Source organism: Hippocampus bargibanti, linkage group LG20 (assembly GCF_051943395.1).
Source record: "Hippocampus bargibanti isolate YZ-2025 linkage group LG20, ASM5194339v1, whole genome shotgun sequence".
In the NCBI taxonomy this organism is placed as follows: domain Eukaryota; kingdom Metazoa; phylum Chordata; class Actinopteri; order Syngnathiformes; family Syngnathidae; genus Hippocampus; species Hippocampus bargibanti.
In genome coordinates, this window is record NC_142753.1 from 2,352,434 (window position 1) to 2,376,014 (window position 23,581).

The following is a 23,581-nucleotide window of genomic DNA, read 5'->3' on the forward strand; positions in this document are numbered from 1 at the left end:
CCCAGAAGAAAGATTCAAAAGAAGCGAACAAAATTTGTGACGCTACAAAATGTAAACTTACATTATCCCGTTATTGTAAAGTGCACTTGAGAGTAGTTATGAAAGGCGCTTGGTGGCTTGTAGCAGACAACGAAACGCAAACATTGCATTGTGCACCATGATGGCAATCGACAACTGGAGCAAAATCTTTAGCCACGGATATTTAATGTAAATTAAGCAAGGTAGCATTTGTGGTAGGTACAGCCTTAATTAAAAAAAAAAAACTTTATACTTTGCGACAATGTTTTTTTTTTGCGATTACTCGTCTTATTGTGTTTCAAGTTGTGAAAAATGGGGCAGACGGCTTTATGGCCAGGCAGGCAACTTTTCAGGGTTGTCTGCCCTGTTGTCCGCTAACTTTTTATCATGACTTTCAGACACTGTTTTTACTATAATTTGGAGAAATTTGGCGGGCCGGATTAAAAAGCCTAAGTGAGTGTATGTGGCCCGCGCGCTGTAGATTGCCCAAGTCTGGTGTAAAGTGACCTTGAGAGTTTTGAAAGGCGCTTATAAATGAAATGTATTATTATTATTATTATTAAAAATGATCCTCAAACTTAAAAGCTTAAAAAAATAAAGAAAATGAAATGTAATTTGCATGCCTGGCCAATAGTTGGCGATCACACAAACATCAGCTACCTCACAGAGAAAACAATCTTCTTTGCGCAGCACATGGAAAAACTATTCTGAACAGAAATGTTTTGAGGAAACTCATATTCTGACTGGATTTGACTTGATTTATTTTGTAATTTAACCGCAAACAACATGGCTATGTTGTCGAGCAAGGCGGAGGGTGCATTTCTGCAACACAGACTCTCCAAGTCAACATTTTGGCTGATGGCTTCTCTGCGCGGCTCCAGTTTTAATGGCAAACTGATTTAAAACATCATAGTCACAAAAACAATTACATTTGGACGTACCAACAAGAGGGCCCGCCCTTGCTCGTCGATGTCGGGAACCAAGTCCTCAATTGGCTTAGCAGGCTGTGGGGTGAAGGCACTCTGTGGTAGGGCCACCTCCTGGGGCCAGTCCTCTGCTGAAGGTACCCCAACAACACTGCAGAGAGGAACGTTCTTTCATCCTTCACTCCGAAACAATGCGAGTGGTCATTGAAATTTCAAATCTGCAAAATACTCACTCAAAAATCTTTCCCAGCTGATCGACGTCAGAGTTCCCGCGAAACAGGGGCCTGTATGACAGAGGAAATCTGCTCACAATCTCATAAATTTTACACAGATTTGACACGATGTTGATAGTCTTTTTTTGAGAATTTGTTTAGTCTCCCCAATGTACTGCTCTTTACAATTTTCATTCTTACAATGTATTGAATAAACTACATTACTTTGTTTTTCATTTGGCAGCCTATCTTTTGGATGCACTAATTTCTGCCTTAAAGTGTTTATCGGTTTGAAATAAGTATGTGGGTACCCTGTGTACCCAGACTCACTGGTGGGAACGAGCCTGCTGGCGGACGTTTCCCTGCATGAAAGAACCAAACTTAAACCGGACCTGCCAATTATTGGAAATCTGACTTAATACTACGGATTTTCAATTTAGGGAAAAATTCTCACAAAAAATTCATGGTTGTGCTATGGGCTCACCATTTTCGCCCATGGTGGCTAATCTGTACATGGAAGAGATGGAGAAACAGGCCCTCACATCCTTCCCGGGGACAAAACCTAGACACTGGTTTAGATACGTGGACGATACTTCTGTCACAATTAAAAAACAAGAAATTCAATCCTCCACAGATCACCTCAACTCGGTCGACATCAACATTAAATTTACTCGTGAGGACATTAAAGAGAACCAACTAGCCTTTTTGGATTGTAAAGTAATTATAAAAGAGGACAGAGCGCTAAAAACAGAAGTCTTTAGGAAGGCTACGCACACTGACCAATACTTACTTTTTGATTCTAACCACCCTTTACAACACAAACTAGGAGTATTCAGAACCCTCCAGCATAGGGCTAAACTAATACCAACAAGCGTTGAAGGTAGAGAAAAGGAGTCAAAACATATCAGGAGAGGACTCATAAACTGTGGGTAACCTCAGTGGTCATTTAACAAATGTCAGAAAGAAAGAATAGGGAATTAAACCAAAAATTCTGCAGATACAAAAAGGAGAGGAGTAGCAGTATACCTTACATTGCAGGAGTTTCTGAAAAACTACAAAGAGTCCTTTGGCCACACAAAATTCCTGCTTATTTCAAACCGATAAACACTTTAAGGCAGAAATTAGTGCATCCAAAAGATAGGCTGCCAAATGAAAAACAAAGTAATGTAGTTTATTCAATACATTGTAAGAATGAAAATTGTAAAGAGCAGTACTAAACTAAATCCTTCATTAAACCGGTTTGGTGGTCAATTTGGATCGTTCGTACAACAGCCTACTTCGGCAAAATAGGATTATGAATACTGATGAGGTGATACCGGTGGAAGTGGGGCATTCAGGCCAGTCGTTAGTCAGTACAATAGGAACAATCAGTGGAGTGGCAGGGACTAGTCCTCTGCTCCCCCAACCTGAAACGCAGGGACCTATCATAGCAGAGTCCGGCACCGCCATGTCTGGATAGTAGGGATATATATATATATATATATATATATATATATATATATATATATATATATATATATATATATATATATATATATATATATATAAGACTTTATTTGCTGATATAAGAAGATGAAGATGACGGCTGAAGAAACCTTTTCATCGATGGACCACTCCTGTACGACTGAGAGCTTACACAGACATAAGGCACACCACATTATAAGGCGCTACATTAGAGGCTCTGGTAACACACTACTTCTTTTTTAGGGGGGTGGAGTTGGTGGCCACTAACAGTAGTTGTGAGACCTGTTGTGGCTCAATATGACTTCACATATAAGGTGCACCGGGATATAAGGCATAGGGTAATCTTTTGAAGAAAATCAAGGATTTTGGGTGCACCTTATACACTGGAAAATACAGTACTTCCTGGTTTGGAATGCAAATGAACACAATATGTGACAGTATACATACTGTTTTGTTTTGTTTTTTTAACCACAAGGTAAAATGGCAAATGTCATTCTAAAGGAAAAAAAGTCTCAGACTGGCATCTTCAACTCAATCGAGCATTTGTGGGGTTGTATTGGAAATGCAAGTGAAGAGTAAAAAAAAAAAAAAACACGGGAGGAGAGCGGCAGCAAAACTGCTGGTGGTTCCTGTGGCTTTGGCCCGTCTTTGGAAGCCCGTGGGCGTCCATGTCTGCTTTGGCAGCGACACAAATTCCAGAAGTCAACATCAGACCAAGTTTGCCGTCGGTAGCCCAGGACGGAAAAAAGCCGAAGCATCCTGTACACTGTTCGCTCCCTCTCACTTTCGTCATTTGAATGCAAGTCGTAAAATAGGAGCGGGGGGATGGAGGGGCCGTGTGAAAGAACCATGTGATTATCCCAACAGAGAACCAAGCATAGGAACTCGATCTTGCCGCTGAAGGAAACAAGGAGGTGTTGATGTCAAAAGCTTAATTTCAACAATGCCCTTTGTGCCTGATAACTGTGGTACTTCTGAAAATATGTACACATTCTTTATTTTTAGTCGTGTAACAGAAGATGGAACAATACATATTTTCACGGTTTAAAAAAATATATTTTTGATGTCTGGGAAGGTCCCAAAAAAGCTGTTCAGCTTTGCCAAAATATGAGCAATGCTCTGAGAAAGGTAAGCAATTAGACAAGGCAGACTCTGGCTTGGCACTCGTTACTTCAAATCATCACACACACACTAACACTAATCTTTGGAAGCCCGTGGGCGTCCATGTCTGCTTTGGCAGCGACACAAATTCCAGAAGTCAACATCAGACCAAGTTTGCCGTCGGTAGCCCGGGACAGAAAAAAGCCAAAGCATCCTGTACACCGTTGATGTTAATTAACTTAATACCGAATTTGTCGCAGCTATTCATTCAATTGACGAGGACTGGCCGCTGACGGTTCACCTTTTTGAAACTGCCTTTGAGATCACACCAAACCAGTTTTTTGGAAGATTCACTTAGCCATCATGCCAAAACAAGTTGGGCTGATCATTCCGACAGGTCCATTTTTAAACCTGCTGCGGGGTGCTGGTTTGTTCGTGATGACCACAGGCATGCGATCCGCAGTTGCCAAATTGACAAACTCTATCATGAGGTTTGCATCTGCATATATTGCGTAGTGTTTATGTAAAAAAAAAAGCCTGCGGCATAACAGACTGTGAGAAAGTCAATTTCTGCCGGACCATTAACACAACACAGTCGATCTTCTTTAAGATGAGAGGAATGTCAACAAGCAGGCATTTTTTTCTTCTGTCTTATTCACTACCAACAATGACTCACGTTGACACGATCCGAAGCCATGCGAATGGAGACTTGTATGATATTTGCTCAAATTCCTTTCACAACAATGTAGTCATTAGAGGAGGTATTAAACGTTGGTATGTTCGATCATGAAAGGGAAAACGCGCCTTTGGGGGGGGGGGGGGGGCTGATTGCTGATGTTTATGGGTCTTTACATTTTCTTCGGGTTATATTTGCATTGCATGAATTGAGCTTGTGTCTTATGGTGCATCTTAAAATGTCAGGATTATTTTTTAATTAAACTACTAAAATTTAAATAGAAATGTAATTTTAATTTAAATTAAGTAATAAAGCCACGTTGACTGATTCACAATTTTATAATGGAGAAAGATTCGGCTGGAGGCATCACGTTAAAAACGCAGGGTCAAACATGCTGGAAAAAAGGTTGTGTTGAATTTACTGCATTTTATTACGTGAAATGTTTGCACAAAATAAAATCTGGATCTAGAAACAGGTCAACGTGTAGTCTATTTTAACACATTGACTGCCATTCACTAATTTATTCAGGAATTGAAAATATGACATAGAGCGCTATTCCCGAATTTGTTCAGGTCTCGTTTTTGTTCCAGCTTCAGCTGTTGTTAAAGCGCTGTATAAACCAATATGTACTTATTGCATTGTATTTTGGACAGCCGCTCCCATTTCAAGCTCATATAACTCCAGACCAACGTTCCCCCGAAGCTGCGCGCGTGCGCAATCGCGCACTGCTTGCACATACTCAGCGCACAAGAACATGTATGCAGCGCACAAAAAAAAATAAAACAGAAACGCATTACTTAATACAGTAAAGTCTCGTTATATCGATATCGGATATATCGATAGTCCCGGTTACATCGATACTATTTCTATGCACGCACGGAGAAAATTACATGCAAACAGGGTCGGATATATCGATAGTCCTGGTTATATCGATATTTTTTCGGACTCCCTTGAATATCGATATAACGAGACTTTACTGTATCTATATTTTAGAACTGATATAACCTAGTTAATGAGACCAATTTTATATATATATATATATATATATATATATATATATATATATATATATATATATATATATATATATATATATATATATATGTTTAGAACTGATATAACCTAGTTAATGAGACCAATTTTATATATATATATATATATATATATATATATACACACACACACACACACACACAGTAAAGTCTCATTATATCGATATTCTCGGGAGTCTGAAAAAATATCGATATAACCGGACTATCGACATACCCGATCCTGCGCCATGTACATTTTCTCCTTGCGTTCATAGAAATAGTATGGTAATAAGCAGTACTATCGATATAATGAGACTTTACTATATATATATATATATATATTTATACACACACACACACGCACACACACACACACACACACACACACACACACACACACACACACACACGGCTGGATAGCTCAGTTGATAAGGCATCAGTTTGGCATATGGGAGACGAGGTTCGAATCCCACTTGTGGCAGAGAAAATGAGCACAAAAAAACATCATCCAGTGTGGGTCCTTGGGCAAGACCCTTCACTCTAATGCCTACCTCATGAAAAAAATGATGAGAGACAATAAATGGAATGACATGCCGGCTCAGACGTCTCCCGGCCAAACAAGGTTTGCGTCAGGTGCTGGGGAACCAGAGCACCCTGATGAAAAATGGGCTACTGGAACAAAGCGGAGATGGGCGAGATGCGATAACATGGCTCTGTTGGAATGCTACTACTCAAGCAACCCTAGTCAGAGGGGTTACATGCGGAGAATGGGGGCTGAATGGTTACTTCGAAACCTACAGTCACGGTTGACCACGAAACAACTAGTAGCTCAGTGTTCCAATATCCACAAACGGCAATTGGATTGGATTGGATTGGATATGCCTTTATTAGTCTCACAGTGGAGAAATTTACATTTAAATTTACAATTGCTATCACAACTTGAGATTGATGAGGTACAACACAAATTCCGAGGTGAAGGGCCCCAGGCTGCCACATCAGAGGAAGAGGTTCAACCAGAGATTGGGAGGCAAGCCCCAATGAATGATGAGATTGGGAAGCGAGCCCCGATTACAACGGCATATGGGAGAAGGAGGTCGCACATAACAGCAGTGCACAATGAAAGAGGAGCACAGCAACCTCCCTGAACAGAACCCAGTTACCATCACAGCGGCAGATATACAAGGAAGAGTCTCAGGTATGAAAAACTGGACGGCACCAGGCCCGGATATGGTCCACACCTACTGGCTAAAGAAACTCACAGCTCTCCACGAGCACCTAGCAGCACAAATGAACCAGTTTCTGATGGATGGGACTTACCCAGGATGGCTAACCGAAGGGCGAACAATCCTGATCATGAAGGATTCCTCAAAGGGTGCAGTTCCTTCCAACTATCGGCCAATAACCTGTCTCTCCACAACATGGAAGCTCATGTCAGGCATCATTGCGGCTAAGATAAGTGGACACATGGATCAATACATGAGCAAAGCACAGAAAGGCATTAGTAGAGATACTAGAGGTGCGAAACATCAGCTGCTGGTTGACAGAACAGTCGCTCAAGACTGCAGGTCCCGACATACCAACCTGTGCACAGCCTGGATTGATTACAAGAAAGCATATGACTCGATGCCACACACATGGATCACTGAATGCTTGGAGTTGTATAAGGTCCCTGGGACCCTGAGAGCCTTCGTTGCAAACTCGATGAGGATGTGGAAAAACACACTTTAAGCCAATGGCAAGCCACTAACGCAAATGTCCATCAAATGTGACATATATCAAGGTGATGCACTCTCCCCACTGCTGTTCTGCATAGGACTGAACCCCCTCAGCCCGATAATCGCCAAGACAGGCTATGGATACCGCCTCAGAAATGGAGCTACGATCAGTCACCTCCTACATGGATGACATAAAGCTGTATGCTAAGAGCGAAAGGGACATAGACTCCCTGATCCACACAACCAGGATCTACAGCAGTGACATCAGAATGTCATTCGGGCTGGAGAAATGTAATCGGATGGTGACTAAGAGGGGCAAGGTAGTCCACACTGAAGGGGTCTCACTCCCTGAAGGAACAATAGCAGACATTGAAAACAGCTCCAAGTACCTCGGTATACCACAGGCCAATGGCAACCTCGAACTAGCAACAAGGAAAGCGGCGACGACCAAATACCTCCAGCGAGTGAGGCAAGTCCTCAGAAGCCAGCTCATTGGCAAGAACAAGACCCGGCAATAAACAGCTATGCCCTGCCAGTGATCAGATACCCTGCAGGAATAATAAGGTGGCCAAAGGAAGAGATTCAGACCACAGATGTTAAGACCCGAAAACTCCTCACCATGCACGGAGGGTTCCATCCCAAGTCCAGCACCCTGAGACTGTACACAAGCCGTAAGGAAGGAGGCCGGGGACTAGTGAGTATGAGAGCCACTGTCCAGGATGAAACATCCAAGCTCCATGAATACATCAAAGACAAGGCTCCAACAGATGATGTACTCAGAGAATGTGTCAGACAATGGGGAACAGAGGATGAGGTGATGGAAGAGGGACAATCATGGGAGGAAAAGCCCCTACACGGGATGTACCACCGAACCATAGCAGAAGTGGCTGATCTCAAGAAGTCCTATCAGTGGCTAGAGAGGGCTGGCCTAAAGGACAGCACAGAGGCAATCATCCTGAGACAATCCAACACATAACTGCAGGGTGTAAGATGCTGGCAGGGAAAGCCTACATGGAGCGCCATAAACAGGTGGCTGGCATAGTCTATCGAAACATCTGTGAGGAGTATGGACTGGAAACCCCAAGGTCAAAATGGGAAACACCTCCCAAGGTGGTGGAGAATGACCGAGCAAAGATCCTGTGGGACTTCCAGATACAGACCGACAAGATGGTAATGGCCAACCAACCAGATATCGTGGTCATAGATAAAGTGGAAAAGAAAGCTGTTGTCGTGGATGTAGCGGTCCCGAGTGATGGAAACATCAGAAAGAAGGAACATGAGAAAATCGAGAATAGTGAATAGTGAAAAAAAAAAGTCGGCTCCCATATCCGGCTCCTTGTTAGGAACCGGCTCTCTTCGTTCACTTCAGAGATCCGGCTCTAAGAACCGGCTCGTTCGTGAATGACACATCACTAGTGGCCACAGCGTACACATCTGATGTTGCTCACAGTGGTCCTCAGTGTGCTCAGGGAGCTTGTGTGTCTGCTCAGACACATGAAAAATTAGAGGGAACATTGGTCACTGGTGTCCAGCCAATAAGTGTATCAACAATGAAAATCAAATTTCGAGTGCACAATCTGATGAACACAAATAATTCATGCGGCAGCGATTCTTCTGCTCAGAAATAATCAGCGGGTTTTCTTTTAGAACTTTCAGTGGCCAAAGTCTTGGATTTGCGACGGGTAGACGGCAAACAATAGATTTCCCTCCTATTGTTCACACCCCACCCTTCTGCGACAGCATCGCCCAGGTGCCCTTTAATCTCTAACAGGTGGCCTTTTAAAAAAAGCCAACTTAATCACCTTGAGAGTAACTGAGCGTGCACGTGGGCGTGTGTGCGTGTCCATTACAGCCTGCCCTGGCAAAGTTGATGGAGTGCGGTGAAGTGAAAAAAAAAAAAAAAAACATTCTAGTTGCGCTTGGAAGTCTACGAATATTATTTTATTGTCATATTTTTCCTGGTCCACCCCGCATGTCGTTAAATACACTGCAGGTCGGCATATGTGCGGTGGCCATGTGTGGACGGTTGGGCAAGAAAGCATAAATGGTTGTTCTTATCTACACCAAACAGACCATGAAAGTAAGTTGGTCAACAGAGAGACATTTTTTTTAACCCTTGATATTTAATAAGCGATGAAAAGGGTGATTCTGATCAGCTTTTTTACATTAATAAGGAAGCAAAGATTTTTGACGACGTTTTTGACGGAAAATGAGGTTATTAGCTCGGCATGGCTGAAGGGTATGAAGTCAGTTAGACCACAAACTGACAAACACCTTCTGTATATCAAGAAGTGGCGTTCAGACTCATGTGCTGCAACCACAGCAAGTTTCCAGTCATGACTGGAAGAGGTTGATAAGCCAACTGTGATGACACGACTCTCACAGCTAAAAAAATCTATCGGACAGATATCATTAGGGAATAAAACAATTTGGTGGGGTTTTGTTGATTTGCTGAGGAGAAAATTTCAGACCACCAACGAAAAACTGGAATTACATATGCGAATTCCCCGTTATAAAGCAAACACTTATTTAAACATGCGGGTTACTACGAACTACAGGTACCAATTTATCTGACGGAAAGTGAATGGCCAGAGCGAGCTGCTGTTTTGGTTCACAAAGTGGTCGAGCTTAACTCATTCACTTCCATACGTGCAAAAATGTGTCCACTCCCGGGTCAGGGTTTTTGTCATTTTCACTCAAATTGTAGGACCCAAATATTAAGTTTTAGGACTACATAAACATTCAATACACCGTTAAAAACCTTACTCTCTTATTTGATCAGAAAAAAATACTTAATTCACAAGTTGCAGTAAAGTCTCGTTATATCGATATCGGTTATATCGATAGTACCGCTTATTACGATACTATTTCTATGAACGCAAGGAGAAAATTACATGCGCGCAGGATCGGATATATCGATAGTCCGGTTATATAGATATTTTTTCGGACTCCCGAGAACATCGATATAACGAGACTTTACTGTATATGGTTCTGCAGTTTTTTGAGCTTGAAATGGGGGCGGCTGTACAAAATACAATCCATACATATTAATTTATAGAGCGCTTTAACAACAGATGAAGTTGTAACAAAGCGCTAACATTGACAAAAGGCAAATGCTGCCCCCTCGTCGAAGGTAAAAAACATTGCCAGAGATCTGACCAGCGCTTTATCGGCACACCCTGCAAGAAAAACCAAAACCGGAACAAATTTGGGAATGGCGCTCCACGTTACACTTTTCAATTCCTGAATACATTCGGGAATGGCAGCGAATTAGTTAATTCATCAATGTCTACCTAGAAACTAAATGCTGCATGGGACCTGTTCAAGGGATGACAACTCTATGAGGAAATACTAGGACAGTGTATTTATACTATTTATAACACATATATGGTTTTGGATTTTGCATCAGAATCAGAGTCTATGAGGAGTCTATGTATTAGGCGCCATGCTACATTTGACATATTTCGCCTCACCTCCTTCTGAACATCTCGGCAAAAATACAGCCGACGCTCCACAGGTCCACTGGGGTCGCGTAACTAGACTGCAGCAGCACCTCCGGAGCTCGGTACCACAGTGTCACCACCTACGGCGTTCAGACGATAAAAGGAGCATAATTGATTGATTATGCTCATCATGATCATGATTTTTTATGTATTGTTACACCATCAAACATCTGAAAGAAGTACAGTGGGACCTTGGCTTACAAACTTAATTGGTTCCCAGACAGAGTGTGTAAGGTGAAAATTGTGTATTCCAAAACATTATTTCCCATAGGAAACCATTAAAATGAGAATAATCTGTTCCCAGGTCCCCATAAACCATAATTTTCTACTTTCTAATTTTCTATGCCTTAAAACTACACAAAATATACCTTATTTTATGTATAATAAATGTGCTATAGTATTATGATTAAATAAATAAACTGTACTATACAATAAAGTCATTTTATTTACTTTTGTGATGGTCATTAATGGCTTGATGGAATGGAGTGTCCGGTTTCCTCAGCATTAAACACTTGATGAGGAACATAGGCTTCTTTCACCATCTTGGGGAATTGTAGGTGCTTTCTCTGTAGGTGCCTTGTAGGTGCTTTCTCTGTGATAATTGTATCTAGTTCATCAATTGTGATCTGTTTAGCTGGGTTAATAGCTTTTTGCAACAAGTGTACAGATGACTTGTGCGGGTTATTTGTGGAGCCTTATTGATGGGATATTTAACCTTCTAGTCTACACTCTGCGTTCAAACTACAAACGTTGAAATGGGTCCATATTTAACTGTTCTCTATCCATTTTCTCACCATTTATTTGTTTTTTCCCCCTTTTCTTTTTTTGTTTCAAGCTCTGTCCTCTCCCTTTCGTGTGTGTGTTTTCTCTCTCTCTCTGTCTGCCTGTCTCTTTAATGTTTAACCCCCCCCCCCCACACTGCTGGGTTCTTGACCAATCACGTGGCTTTAACCGAAGACGCCATTTTGTTTTTGGGAGAACGGCCTCACTCTCTCTCTGTCTATAACCCCATCCCCCACTGCTGCGTTCTTGACCAATCACGTGGCTTTAACCGATGACTGGGGCCGGGGAATAGAGGACAAAAAAAAGTCCGCTGCCATTTCCTTGTTTGGAGAACGGGCTCATTCACGAACGACACATCACTCATTGTGGCAGCTCCGTGTGTATCCCGAAAAATAGTTCGTATGCCAAGGTAACATTTTCATAAACGTTCGTAAACCGAAAAGTTCGTAAGCCAAGGGGTTCGTAAACCGAGGTCCCACTGTACTACTTTCCATTCAAAATGGTATCCCCCATCACAGTCATTTTACTTTTGATATTTTCTGGTTACTTCATGCTTTGCCGATGAGTAAGCAGCGACATTGTTGTAAAAAAAAGTCACCAGATACAACTCAGTGACCCTTCGAGTTATAATGGCAAAGTTCCAGGTGCTTTCTGAAAGACCTTGAGTTATCATCATCAACCTCTCGCTCTTGTTCCACCTCCTCAGGCACCGCAAGGATGCTGATCAAAATCAAAACTCGAGCACCGGAAAGCAACGTGAGTGCAGTGAGTCACAAACGAGTAACATGGTTGCATGAAAAGTAGATTTTTTTTTGGGAGGGGCAGACATTGTAAAGTTTTTTTAAATTAAATTATTTCCTAATGAATTTTATCAATGATCCTGACAACAACAGTTTTGGATGGGGGATTTTTTTGTTGTACCCGCGAAGACTCAGTTTCAGACCCGATTTCATGGCTGATTAAGCATATCAAACACATCAGTCCCGTTTCTACTTTAAAACTATTAATAGATTTGAGGCCGTCTTTTTTTTTTTTTTTTTGCAGATGCGATATACTCTCATCTCCTGTTTCCTGCTCAAGTGGAAATGAGGGAGGAAGCTGTGGGGCGAGTAGGTTGTGGAGGCGATGGCATTGAAAAGTCACTGACCAAATATATATCGTAATAAGTCAACATCGGAAGACTTCATTATTCGAAGGAAAAAAATGTTTTCATTGGTATTTTGGGGGATTTCCTTCGACACGTAATGTCTCGAGAGAAGTTAGCACAGTTCATCGAGCTCACATGTATAACCCCGACCCGACCATTAGTTTAATACGCAACCATAAAATGTCTTTTTACAATTTCATGGCAGTTGAGAATGTTGAATTTCTTTTTAAAAGCCTGTGTTGTGAAGTATTCGATGAATGCCACAGTTTCACTTTGAAATTACGGTATTTTAAAGTGTATAAGGTGCACCGGACGATAAGGCACACCTTCAAAAGTTTTCCAAATATAAAATATAAAAATATACAAATATATAAAACATTCCCAAATATAAGGGACATTACATGATAAGGCGCTACAGTAGAGGCTGGGGTTTCGCACCTCTTCTTCTACAGAGGGAAATGGAGTCAGTGGCTGCTGACAGTAGTTGCGAGACCTGTTGTGGATCAATATTACTTCACATGTAAGGCGTACCGGCTTATAAGGCGCAGGGTCATCTTTTGAAGGAAATCAAGGCTTTTGGGTTCGCCTTATACACCGGAAAATACGGTACTTTTACAATGGCTTTTTTTAAAGGAATGGATTACTTTAACGCTAATGATTAACCATGCTAAATTTACTTTGGGAATTTAAAGAGGAAGGAGTTGATAGAGAGGTGCTGATTGAAAAAAGAAATTAAATAAATTTCATTGTGACTTATGACATTGTCCATAATTGGTTTCACTCTTGTTGTGGCGTGCAGGCATTAAATGTGTCTTGTGCTTCTACTTCCACCCTGCTCGATTATTTCAAAGAACATTACTGAACGTGGAGCCTTCTAAGAAGAACCACAGACCTGGAGCTTGCAGTATATCCGTTGCAGTGCAATTCAGTTCTTGAAAAACCCAAAACGTTAGCCACAAAGCGCATATATTGTCCGCATTTATGTCACTCATTTGGCACCACACACATATACCCCCCCCCCCCCCCCCCCCCCCCCCCCCCCCCCCAAAAAAAAAAAAAAAAAAAAAACAGAAAGAAGATGAGGTGACTGACATTGACAAGTTTTTGGATACCATTTTTGTTGCACCCGACCTTTGACCATGTGCTGCCTGACTTCGCTTCTTGGTACAATTGTACATGTTTTTCTGAAGTCCTCCATGATAGAGTCATTTATTAATCATTGTCCGGATGTATAATAAAAAGGAGGTCCAAGAAAATAAAATGTTTAAGAAATCGATGAAAAGGTTTCTTCAGTCATCATCTGTACTTTATGAAGGTGCCGGATGTTTCGCTCCTGATCCGAAGAGCTTCGTCAGCTAACTAAAGTTGTGCTGGTAACTTTGGCCCTATATATGTCCCTAATTACACCGACGGAATACTGGTTCGTGGTCTGGTCATTAAAAAAAAATATAACCACATTTGCCGAAATGACTTTGAAGAAGTTCATCGCAAAAGCCCAGTCGAGAGTTCATGCTTGTAACTATAGTGCTGCCATTCTATTTCAAAGTCAAGTCAAAGTCAGCTTTATTGTCAAATATGCTAATATGCATGACATACAGCACAGATGAAATACTAATTAATTTATATTCATTTCATTCATTTTTATCTATTAGTTAAGTTGCTAGCTGGATATCTATTAGTTTTCTATTAGCTAGCTATCTCGCTTTCTATCTATTTTAGTTACTTCCTGTGTAAGTAAACGCTGGGGCGTGTGGCTGCTGCTGCTCACCCAGAGAAAATACGATCATGTGACTGTAAAGTGACCTTGAGAATTTTGAAAGGTGCATAGAAATGAAATGGATTATTATGATTATTATTATAATGGACAAAAGTGGCAGTGCTAGACCTCTCCTCTGATAGGTCCCTGCTCTAACCTCTGTCCACAAGGGATATATATAAGGCCAGAGTTACCAGCACAACTTTGTTCGCTGACAAAGCGATTCGGATGAGGAGCGAATGGTCCGACACCTTCAAAGAAGTGCAGATGACGGCTGAAGAAACCTTTTCATAGATGGACCACTCCTGTACGACTGAGAGCCAACACAGGCAGATGTTTAAGAAAATAAAATGATGTGTACAATGTGTTCGTATAGAGAATTGCCTTAACACACCTGGGGGTGCATAGACAAGTGAAAGAGGAAATGTAATTTGACATCTCAAGGCGGCATGTGAACCCTTCCACATGCCGTTTGTCACATAAAAAAAAACAGTAGCATCATTCTTCAATTATGACACAGATTTTATGGCGATTTGTCATGACAAGGAAATGTTTGTGGTTTTCGGCTTCTTTTCTATGATAGTCTGAGTCACCTTATAATTTGGCGTTGGCCTGGAGTGAATGTTGCGAGAGTAAATATTATATACAGGTGGTCGAGCGGGGCAAGGGGTGAAAGGAAGAAGGAAGTTCGTTTTGTTTCAATGGTCCGCTGTTCTATGTTGTCAGTATTTTTCTTGGCCACTTTCTTCCCTTCTTTCACATAGTAATACAAACAACGGGTGGGGGGGGGGGGGGGTGTCAGACAAAGCTGAGCACAGAAAAAAAACTAAAACGTTAAGTCAGTCTGTGTGTGGTGTACGAGGCTGTCTCAAGAATGGTGTACAGCATTCTGAAAATTCCTTTCAGCTGACAGCATTCTCCCCCTCACCGCCGTCCCTCCACTCTCACTGCTGAGCTCTCAGCCCCAGAGGACCTCCAGACCTCCTGGCCCGGACCTCCGCGGCCGTGCCAATCGCAGTACCCGGACCCCTACCACTGGCATTCTGCGCTAGCATAGTGGAGTAGAACAATAGGGTGCATGAATGCTAATGGTTGCACGTGAACGGGTGAGCACCTGCATTTGCCTGGTTGAATACGGTGCCAAAAGCGCTTCATGTAAGTGTGTGTGTGGCTTCAAATGAATACCAATTATCTAAAGCATGTGCCTGATGTTTTTTGTTTTTTTAAGGTAATTGCAGTATATTATCTATCATCCCTGTGGGTAATTTAACATTAAACATACTTAAGATAGTTGATAGCAAAGATCAGTTGAATGTGTGTGATTTATCTTGCAAGCATTTTTAAACAGAGTGGGGACATATCACTCTTACACACACACACCAATAAATGAAGGACATGATTTAAAAACTGCTAACCATTCATTCAGTTCTTGCAGAATAAGAGAAGTAAAATTTAGCTATTGTGACATTTCCCCAGCTTGTACACATTATCAGTCTTAGCTCAGAATGTGATTACATTCCTGAGAGCAATTCAGCACAAATTAAAGTCTCTCCAAAGTGAATCTCAGAGGAAAGGGGGGATAAAAGGTTCAGGGTGTGTAGGCAGGCCACATATGGGGAAGAGCAGAGGATATAGAAATAATTCGAATATGAGAAGTTGAGAGTCCTACCAGGCCCCATTCAGACAATATTTCACGAGTCGCTCGCTACTTTCCACACAACCACTCTTGTTCGGCAATTTACAGTCATAACCATCACATCCGCACCTGGACAAGAAAGGACATAAAAGAGAGATTATCGGGGAAATTGATATATGGCCTGTAAGAAAAGTGCTCGAGCAGCAGACAAACTGTTACAGTAAAGCAGACTGTTGCCAAAGTATGCACGGCATCAGTGACGTGCGGTGAGGTTCATGGCTGGTGAGGCACTGACGTCATCACAGTCAGATTTACAAACATATGAACTCTACAGAGTAGCTTATTCACCATTTGATTGGCAACAGTTAACGTGTGTTTGTTTAAAATGTCATGTCAGCATTCTTTATATATAGAAACTGTTGCATAGAAAAAAATAATTAAAAAAAATTACATTATTATTGTGTTACCTTTACTTATAAATGAAGTCCATGCGCCGCTCCTTCTGAAGAAAGGCATTGATAACTTCTTTGTAGAGACCCTCCTTATCTTTCCAAAGTTTTTTAAAGTCTCTCTGTCTCAATGAAGATCACTGCCAGTGAAGTCGTCCTTGATCAGTCCTGTTCCGACTATGTTTTCAGTCTTTTCAGTGCTGAGAATGACCGCTCCACTGATGCTGTAGTAGATGGAACAGTGAGCACGAACCGGAGCAACTTTGTCACCTCACGAATAGTTTCAATGAGATCCTTCTGGGCCAAAAAGCTGAGAAGCTGTCCAGGAGATTTACATCCATCCCTCACCGTTTGTGAGCTATACAGTCCGGTGTTGGTCTTCCTTTAATTATTATCTCCTGCTTCGATTGAAAGTCCAGTTTAGAAAATTCTTTCAATTTAGATATGTAATCCTCCATTCTGAAAATAAGGCCAAGCAACACGAAAAAACGACTGGATGGTTGCACTTTACTTGCTAACTGTTTACTGTAGCTTGCTGTCACTAATTCTATTATTCTGCAGCCGAGGAGTCGCAAGAATATCTGTAATCACCAGCGCCCCCTGTCATGAGGCAGGAGAACTGTGTGCCTCACCTACGCACACAGTTTTGATTAAAATAAAATAAACACTGTAGTACAGTGTTTATAATGTACACCAGCTAAACCGTAGAAATTTAGTTCATATACTAAAAGTTTGTGAACAATTTAATAGTGATATGCAAAGTGACAGCAATACGGTCTCACTGCAGAGCAAGCCAGCACAGTTAGCATAGTCATTACGCAATTCATGGTGAGGCTGCTGCCTCACCGCTCGTCTCTACTTAGTATTTGAACGGTAAATGTGAAAATTCAACGATTTTGAAACAGTTAAATGGAAAAGAACTTTAAAGTACAAATCATTAAATAAACATAAATGTTTAATTTATTTTTTCATTTGATATTTCCATGATGACAGGTGAGGCCCTGCCTCACCTGCCTCCCCTGACTGCACGTCACTGTACGGCATATAGGAATGCAGCATGGGGGCCCTCAACAAGTGAAACAAAGACAGCACAGTCAGTGGCTCCCCCTCCCCTGTGCTACCACATCCGCACATCATTAGCTGGAAAATTCCAGATAGATGCCGTCATTTTTTCTCCCCCTCAACTCCCCTCCCCTTCCTGCTACTGACATGGCTTCCATATCCCGTTGCACTTTTTGTGCGCGCACATGCTCGATTCCCGCTGCTTCGTATCCCCCACTTGATGACCTGGAGCCACGCCAAAAAACTGGTGACAATTAATCGAGTTTGGGGGGCAGGGAGGTAGAGGGTGATGCTGGTGAGATGAAAGGACAAGGCCGGTGCACCGGGAGAGTGAATCACCGTGAGGGCGAATGTAAATATAAACAATGAGAGCAAAGCCATGCAGGCAGGAAGCTAAACAGGTTAGCTAAAGTTCCCGAGACAGCTCTTTCGCCTTTAGCTGCAGTCCTCCCCCCCCATGTGGAGTTGTTTGAGGAGATATCTAAACAATCCCGAGTGCGCTACACGTGCTCTCCTGCGTTGAAACCGTCACCCCCCACCCTCTCCGCCTCCCTGGTTGCCGGCCTGGTCTTCATTGTTCCTCCTTTACAAAGAGCAGAAACGCATTCAAGCAAAGCAGATCAATTCATATACTACTAATTTCCTGACAGGCAGATATTAGTGTTCTTGATGTGCTCCCGGATTATAAAAGGGGCTCATATGGTAGACATCGGGCTCTTGGAAAGACATTTATAAGAATCATTCTTTTATTTTGAGTGGAGGAAATGTGCTTTTTATTTGTGTCGCATGAGATATGCTTTTATTTTTGTAATTGCAGGAGGAAGCCTTAATTGGTAAAAAAAATACCTTTAATAACGGGTTGAGGGAGGAAGACATCTGGTTTCATAAGAAGCTATTGAAGAGCAGAGGATATAGAAATAATTATAATGTGAAAAGTTGAGAGTCCTAGCAACCCCCATTCAGACAATATTTCACAAGTCGCTCGCTACTTTCCACACCCCCCCTTGTTCGTGACATCACTCCTGTATGACTGAGAGCCTGCACAGACGCATAGCCAGTGACACTCCGATGAAGGCGGAAGCATACGCCGAAACATGTAGGGTAATTGAAAACCTAAAAAACATTGTCTGTCAGAAAAGAATCTGTCCATGTATAAGGTGCATCCCCAATGAATGGTATATTTTCAAACTTGTTCCATATATAAGGCACAATGGAGTATAAGTAGCACCAATCCGCATGCTCAGAATTCAAGACCAAAGATCAAGCAAAAACTGCATTGAGATCTATTCTCGATGAACAATTTTGCACAATAAATTTTGGAAAGCTGGTAATCGGACCAAGTCTTTCCTCTGTGATACGTCAGATGAACCCATCAACTTTGCCCATCTGTCTGTCACTCACGGCAGTCCAATGAAGCCGGAGCCAGACTGGGCCATTAAAATCCCATTAAAAAAGTAACTGCACCCCGGGGACGACCAGAGGCTGCCTAATCGAGGTCTTGGTACCGACTCAATGGATGGGCTTTCACATTCTCACCGTCTCTTTCTTTCTCTCTCTCACTCTCAAGATATGTAAAACTACCTAAAATGTCAATGAAATGTAATCATACACATTACTTTTAGTAATTGGTCCAGTGTAAGTGTTCGAACGACCAAGGATGCTTCAATGAGCACTGCAGAATTTTCAATTGGTAAGACGGAGATAAAAGAAGGATCCGGGGGACTATGGAAGAACTTTTTGCAAATGGCCACAATCGACGTTGTCATTTGAAAAGTGCAAAATGAATGACAAAGAGAAGTCTTGGGTCCCTTAAGCAACAGCAGTTCTCCACAGCCCATCTGTCTGCCAATAACGGCGGCATTAGGTGACTAAATCAGTAACTGCTGCTCTGTGTTGGGCAAGTGGGGGGTGGCGGGGTGGAAGATCCTCTTAAACGGCATGGGGATATGTGTACAATATGTGCAATTAGCCAGTGCGTCATGTGTATGGAAAAAGTTTGAAAATACAACATCATTGAGGGTACGCCTTATACTCCGGTGCGCCTTATAGAGCGGAAAATACGGTACATAAATTAACAGGTTAGTTTAATAAGCTCTTTTATTATTTATGGTTTTATTGTTCCGGTGTTTATTGTTATTTTAATTGTAAAGTGTCCTTGGGTGCTTTGAAAGGCGCTTGTAAATTAAATGTATTATTATGAAAAGATCTGTGGTCAAACTATTATAAATGTATTCCCCAAAAAATTTTGACACTATGCATGGTGGGTAAGAAAATATCCATTAATAATTCAGGACAATAAATAAAATAGTATCTGTGTAACTGTTTTACATCTCATCTCTCCCTTTTTGAATGACTACCAAAGACTTGTTCTGTCTCCATTTTATCTGGTCATCGGAGACCACAAGCTCAGCAGCCGGACGGCAAAGCGAGAAAGGGAGGTGTACTTCTCGTCTCCTCATCTGTTCCATCCCTGTCTACTATTGCCGCTGAGGAATTCCTGAGAGGAGCTACAACAGCCCGTGGCTCTCTCACTTTACCCTGAGAAATTCGATCATGTGACTCACTGCAACAAAACTGCCCGTGAGCGCCCGACACACCACCTCTATATGACATTTTGATCTATTTTTCCATGGGATGGGAGATTTGATGGCAGCTTCATTCTATTTAAAAATTACAGAGAAAAATGAAATAGGCTTGATTTGACAACATTTCTTGAACTCAGAATCCTGGTGGCATTTCTCAAGGTATGCAACAGTAAAATGGGACTTTATTCTCTGTGAAATCCGAACTCACCACAGAGGTGAGCGCCATCTGGAAGCTGTAGATGCGGGCGAGACCAAAGTCGGCTAGTTTAATCTGTCCACCGCTGGTGACCAAGATGTTCTGGGGCTTGAGGTCACGGTGAACGACCCGGTGTGAATGCAGGAAGTCCAACCCTTGTAGCAGCTGGTACATCATATCCTGTAAGGAAAACAACCAGTCAATCATGTTTTTAAAAATAATTACATTTAAACAGAGATATTCTCACTGGCTATACGTCTGTGCAGGCTCTCAGTCATACAGGAGTGGTACATTGGTGAAAAGGTTTCTTCAGACGTCATCTGTACTTCTTTGAAGGTTTCAGATGTTTCGTTCCTCATTCAAAGAGCTTCGTCAGCGAACTAAAGTTGTGCTGGTAACTCCGGTTCCATATATAACCCTAATGGACAGAGGTGGCAGTGCCAGACCACTGCCTTGCTAGGTCCCTGCTCAAAGGTTGGGGGAGCAGTGGACTACTCCCTGAAGCTAATCTGATTACTTCTTTTTTTCTCAACTGATTACTCTCTGTTGTAGAAGGCGGCATAGAAGTCCAACCTTAGCGCAGGGAACTATCGGAGCAGAGATCTGGCACCGCCACCTCTGTCCATTAGGGTTATATACAGGGACAGAGTTACCAGCAGAACTTCAGCTTGCTTCCAACACCTTCAAAGAAGTACATTTGACAGCTGAAGAAACCTTTTCATCTCACTGGCTGAAAATGGATACTAAATAACCTGAACGTCATGAGCTTCACTAAAATGGCAGCCAGAGTTTGGTAGAAATGGAGTTAACGGAGGAGGCCTGTGTCTTTTCTTGTTGACGATGGCAGATGTTTGATAACTCACACACACACAAATGACAGAAAGAGGCCCCGTTCTATACAAGCACAGCACTCAGTTTCATAGCAGCTGCTTTGCCGGAGTTAATTGGCGTTCCCTCTCATTTTATGACCACAGGCTGACCTCAAAAATGGCCGTAGGCGCTGCATCGATAACGCTTGAGCTAAAGTAAACGAGCGCCAGGAGAAGGCAACTATGTCGAACCAGCTTGGACTTGTTTCTCCCAAACTGAAATGCTTCCCAAAACAGGTCTTGCACCTGTAAACAAGCAACGAGACTATTGAGAAAGAAAGTGGCGGTTTTGGATCCGGGAATGAAGCTCATACGGAAAAGGGCTTCGCTTTTGGATTCGTTTATGGGATTTCCAATAAAAGAACAGCTTGCATATCTAAATTCAGAAGGGGTGGATGTATACTGCGTATGGAAGCCAATGAAATAAAATGAAGGAAAGAAAAAAAAATCAGGCGGCTTGATGCCTCTTATCCCGGCCTTTACATACACACACACACACACACAGGCACACACACACACACACACACACACACACACACACACACACACACACACACACACACACACACACACACACACACACACACACACACACTCCTGCCTACCACCCATCCCCAAAAAAAGTCCCCAGCCAAGACCTCACAAGTGACATGGAGCCGAGCCCACAGCTCTATTCACTCACTGACCAGCTGGTGAGTGAGTCAAAGAGGTCTGCACAATCAAGCAGAAACCATTAGCGAGCGGCGCAGGGGCCTGCGCGGGAGATGGGATACCCCGCCGTGTACACGGTGGAGCGGGCACGTTTGTATACGCACAAATTGCGTGTGTGTGTGTCCCTTTTTTGCCCCGTGTCAACCTCACCTCAATCCAGAACACAACATCACTATTTGTGTAATGCTTCAGCTTGTCGTGTAACAAACGAGTGGATGTAAAAATGTTCAGTGTGTTTGGATGTCTGTGTGTGGTAAGGGGGTTATCGGGTGGGGGAGGGGGCGCTGACCAAGGGCAGGCAGGATGCATAAACAGACCTTCCTTTCTACATCTCCATCCAGCCATGACCTAGTGAGGAGGGCAGCAGACAGACAGCGTCACACAACAGAGGGAGGCAATTGGTTATTTTAACGTGCATGTGTGTGTGTGTGTGTGTGTGTGTGTGTGTGTGTGTGTGTGTGTGTGTGACACAATGGCACCCCCCCAGTCAGTTCCTCTCTGCTTTAAATAACCATTTCACCATGCTTCCTTTTAGCAGGATTTGCTAGTAAATGCTAATTACCTCAGAAGTGTGACTCTTAGACAAACACGCAAACAATGATGCCCCCCATGGCCTCAGCACCTCTCTGATGTATCAATTCAATTCAAGTCAACTGTATAGATCAGGGGTCACCAAATTACGGCCTGTGGGCCGTATCCGGCGCGTCAGCACATTTGGCCCGGCCCGCTGAACAATACCAGAGATGCTATCAGATTTTTTTCCTATTTGGCCTCCAGAAAAATGAAAAATCCTTTTACAAGTCGGTTTTTCGATGATTATCTGTTCCTATTTTAATAAATGTAATCAATGTATGTTGTTTATAATCGTGATTGAACAATAAAAACACGCCTGCTCACAATAGAACGCTAAAGGAGTCAGTCACAATGCGACACGACACAAGAAAGTGACGTATGAGGAAGTGGAGGGGAGTCCGGTGGTACATTCAGGTGCGCTCAGTTTGGCGCTCTATTTGGTCACAGACCTGTTTTCTCTTGTAAATCATCCTGTCAAAGAGAGAACGGAATAATGGCGAAAAGGTTAGGTAAGAGAAAAATTGATTCAGAATGTAGGGTATTTTACCTGCAGTGGACAAACGATTAGTTTTATGTTCAATGCAAAGAAAAGGCTGTTTGTCTCATCTGTCAAGAGGCGGTGGCGGTATTCAAAGAATACAATCTTTGCAGACACTATGAATCCCGTTACAAAGACAAGTACGATAGCTTGCAAGGCCAAATACGAGCAGACAAACTCTCAAAGCGAAAAGTGGACTACTATCTCAGCAAAATACATTTGTACGGCAAGCTCAGCTGATGAAGGCATACGTTCGGGCCAGCTTTCGGGTTGCTAAGATGATAGCAAGCAGCGGTAAGCCTTTCACGGACGGAGAGTTTGTTAAGAAATGTATGGATGCCGTCGTGGAGGAGTTGTGTCCCGAGAAGAAAGATGCATATAATGCCGTAGGTCTGTCGGCGAGTACAAACGCCAGACGCGGTGAAGAAATCGGGATTAATGTATATGCCCAGCTGCAGCAGAAGACAAAAGAATTTGACTTTTTTTCATTAGCACTGGATGAGAGCACGGATGTGCAAGACACAGCGCAACTGCTCATTTTTATTCGTGGAGTTAGCGCAAACTTTGAGATATGCAAGGAGCTGGCAGCCCTCCAAAGTCTCAAAGGGGCTACAACGGGAGAGGATATTT

At 42.4% G+C, this 23,581-nt stretch overlaps 1 protein-coding gene across 1 annotated transcript in view; it reads right to left on the bottom strand.

The window, feature by feature from the left end:
- cdk6 (cyclin dependent kinase 6) overlaps positions 1 to 23,581 on the bottom strand; it is a 41,809-nt gene that overhangs the window by 8,499 nt on the left and 9,729 nt on the right. The window contains exons 4-7 of the mRNA XM_089023285.1: positions 20,273 to 20,440; positions 10,617 to 10,726; positions 1,178 to 1,228; positions 960 to 1,095 (exon numbers count right to left, since the gene is read on the bottom strand). Of these exons, the coding sequence (XP_088879411.1) occupies positions 960 to 1,095; positions 1,178 to 1,228; positions 10,617 to 10,726; positions 20,273 to 20,440 (465 nt within the window). The remainder of the gene's footprint in view (positions 1 to 959; positions 1,096 to 1,177; positions 1,229 to 10,616; positions 10,727 to 20,272; positions 20,441 to 23,581) is intronic.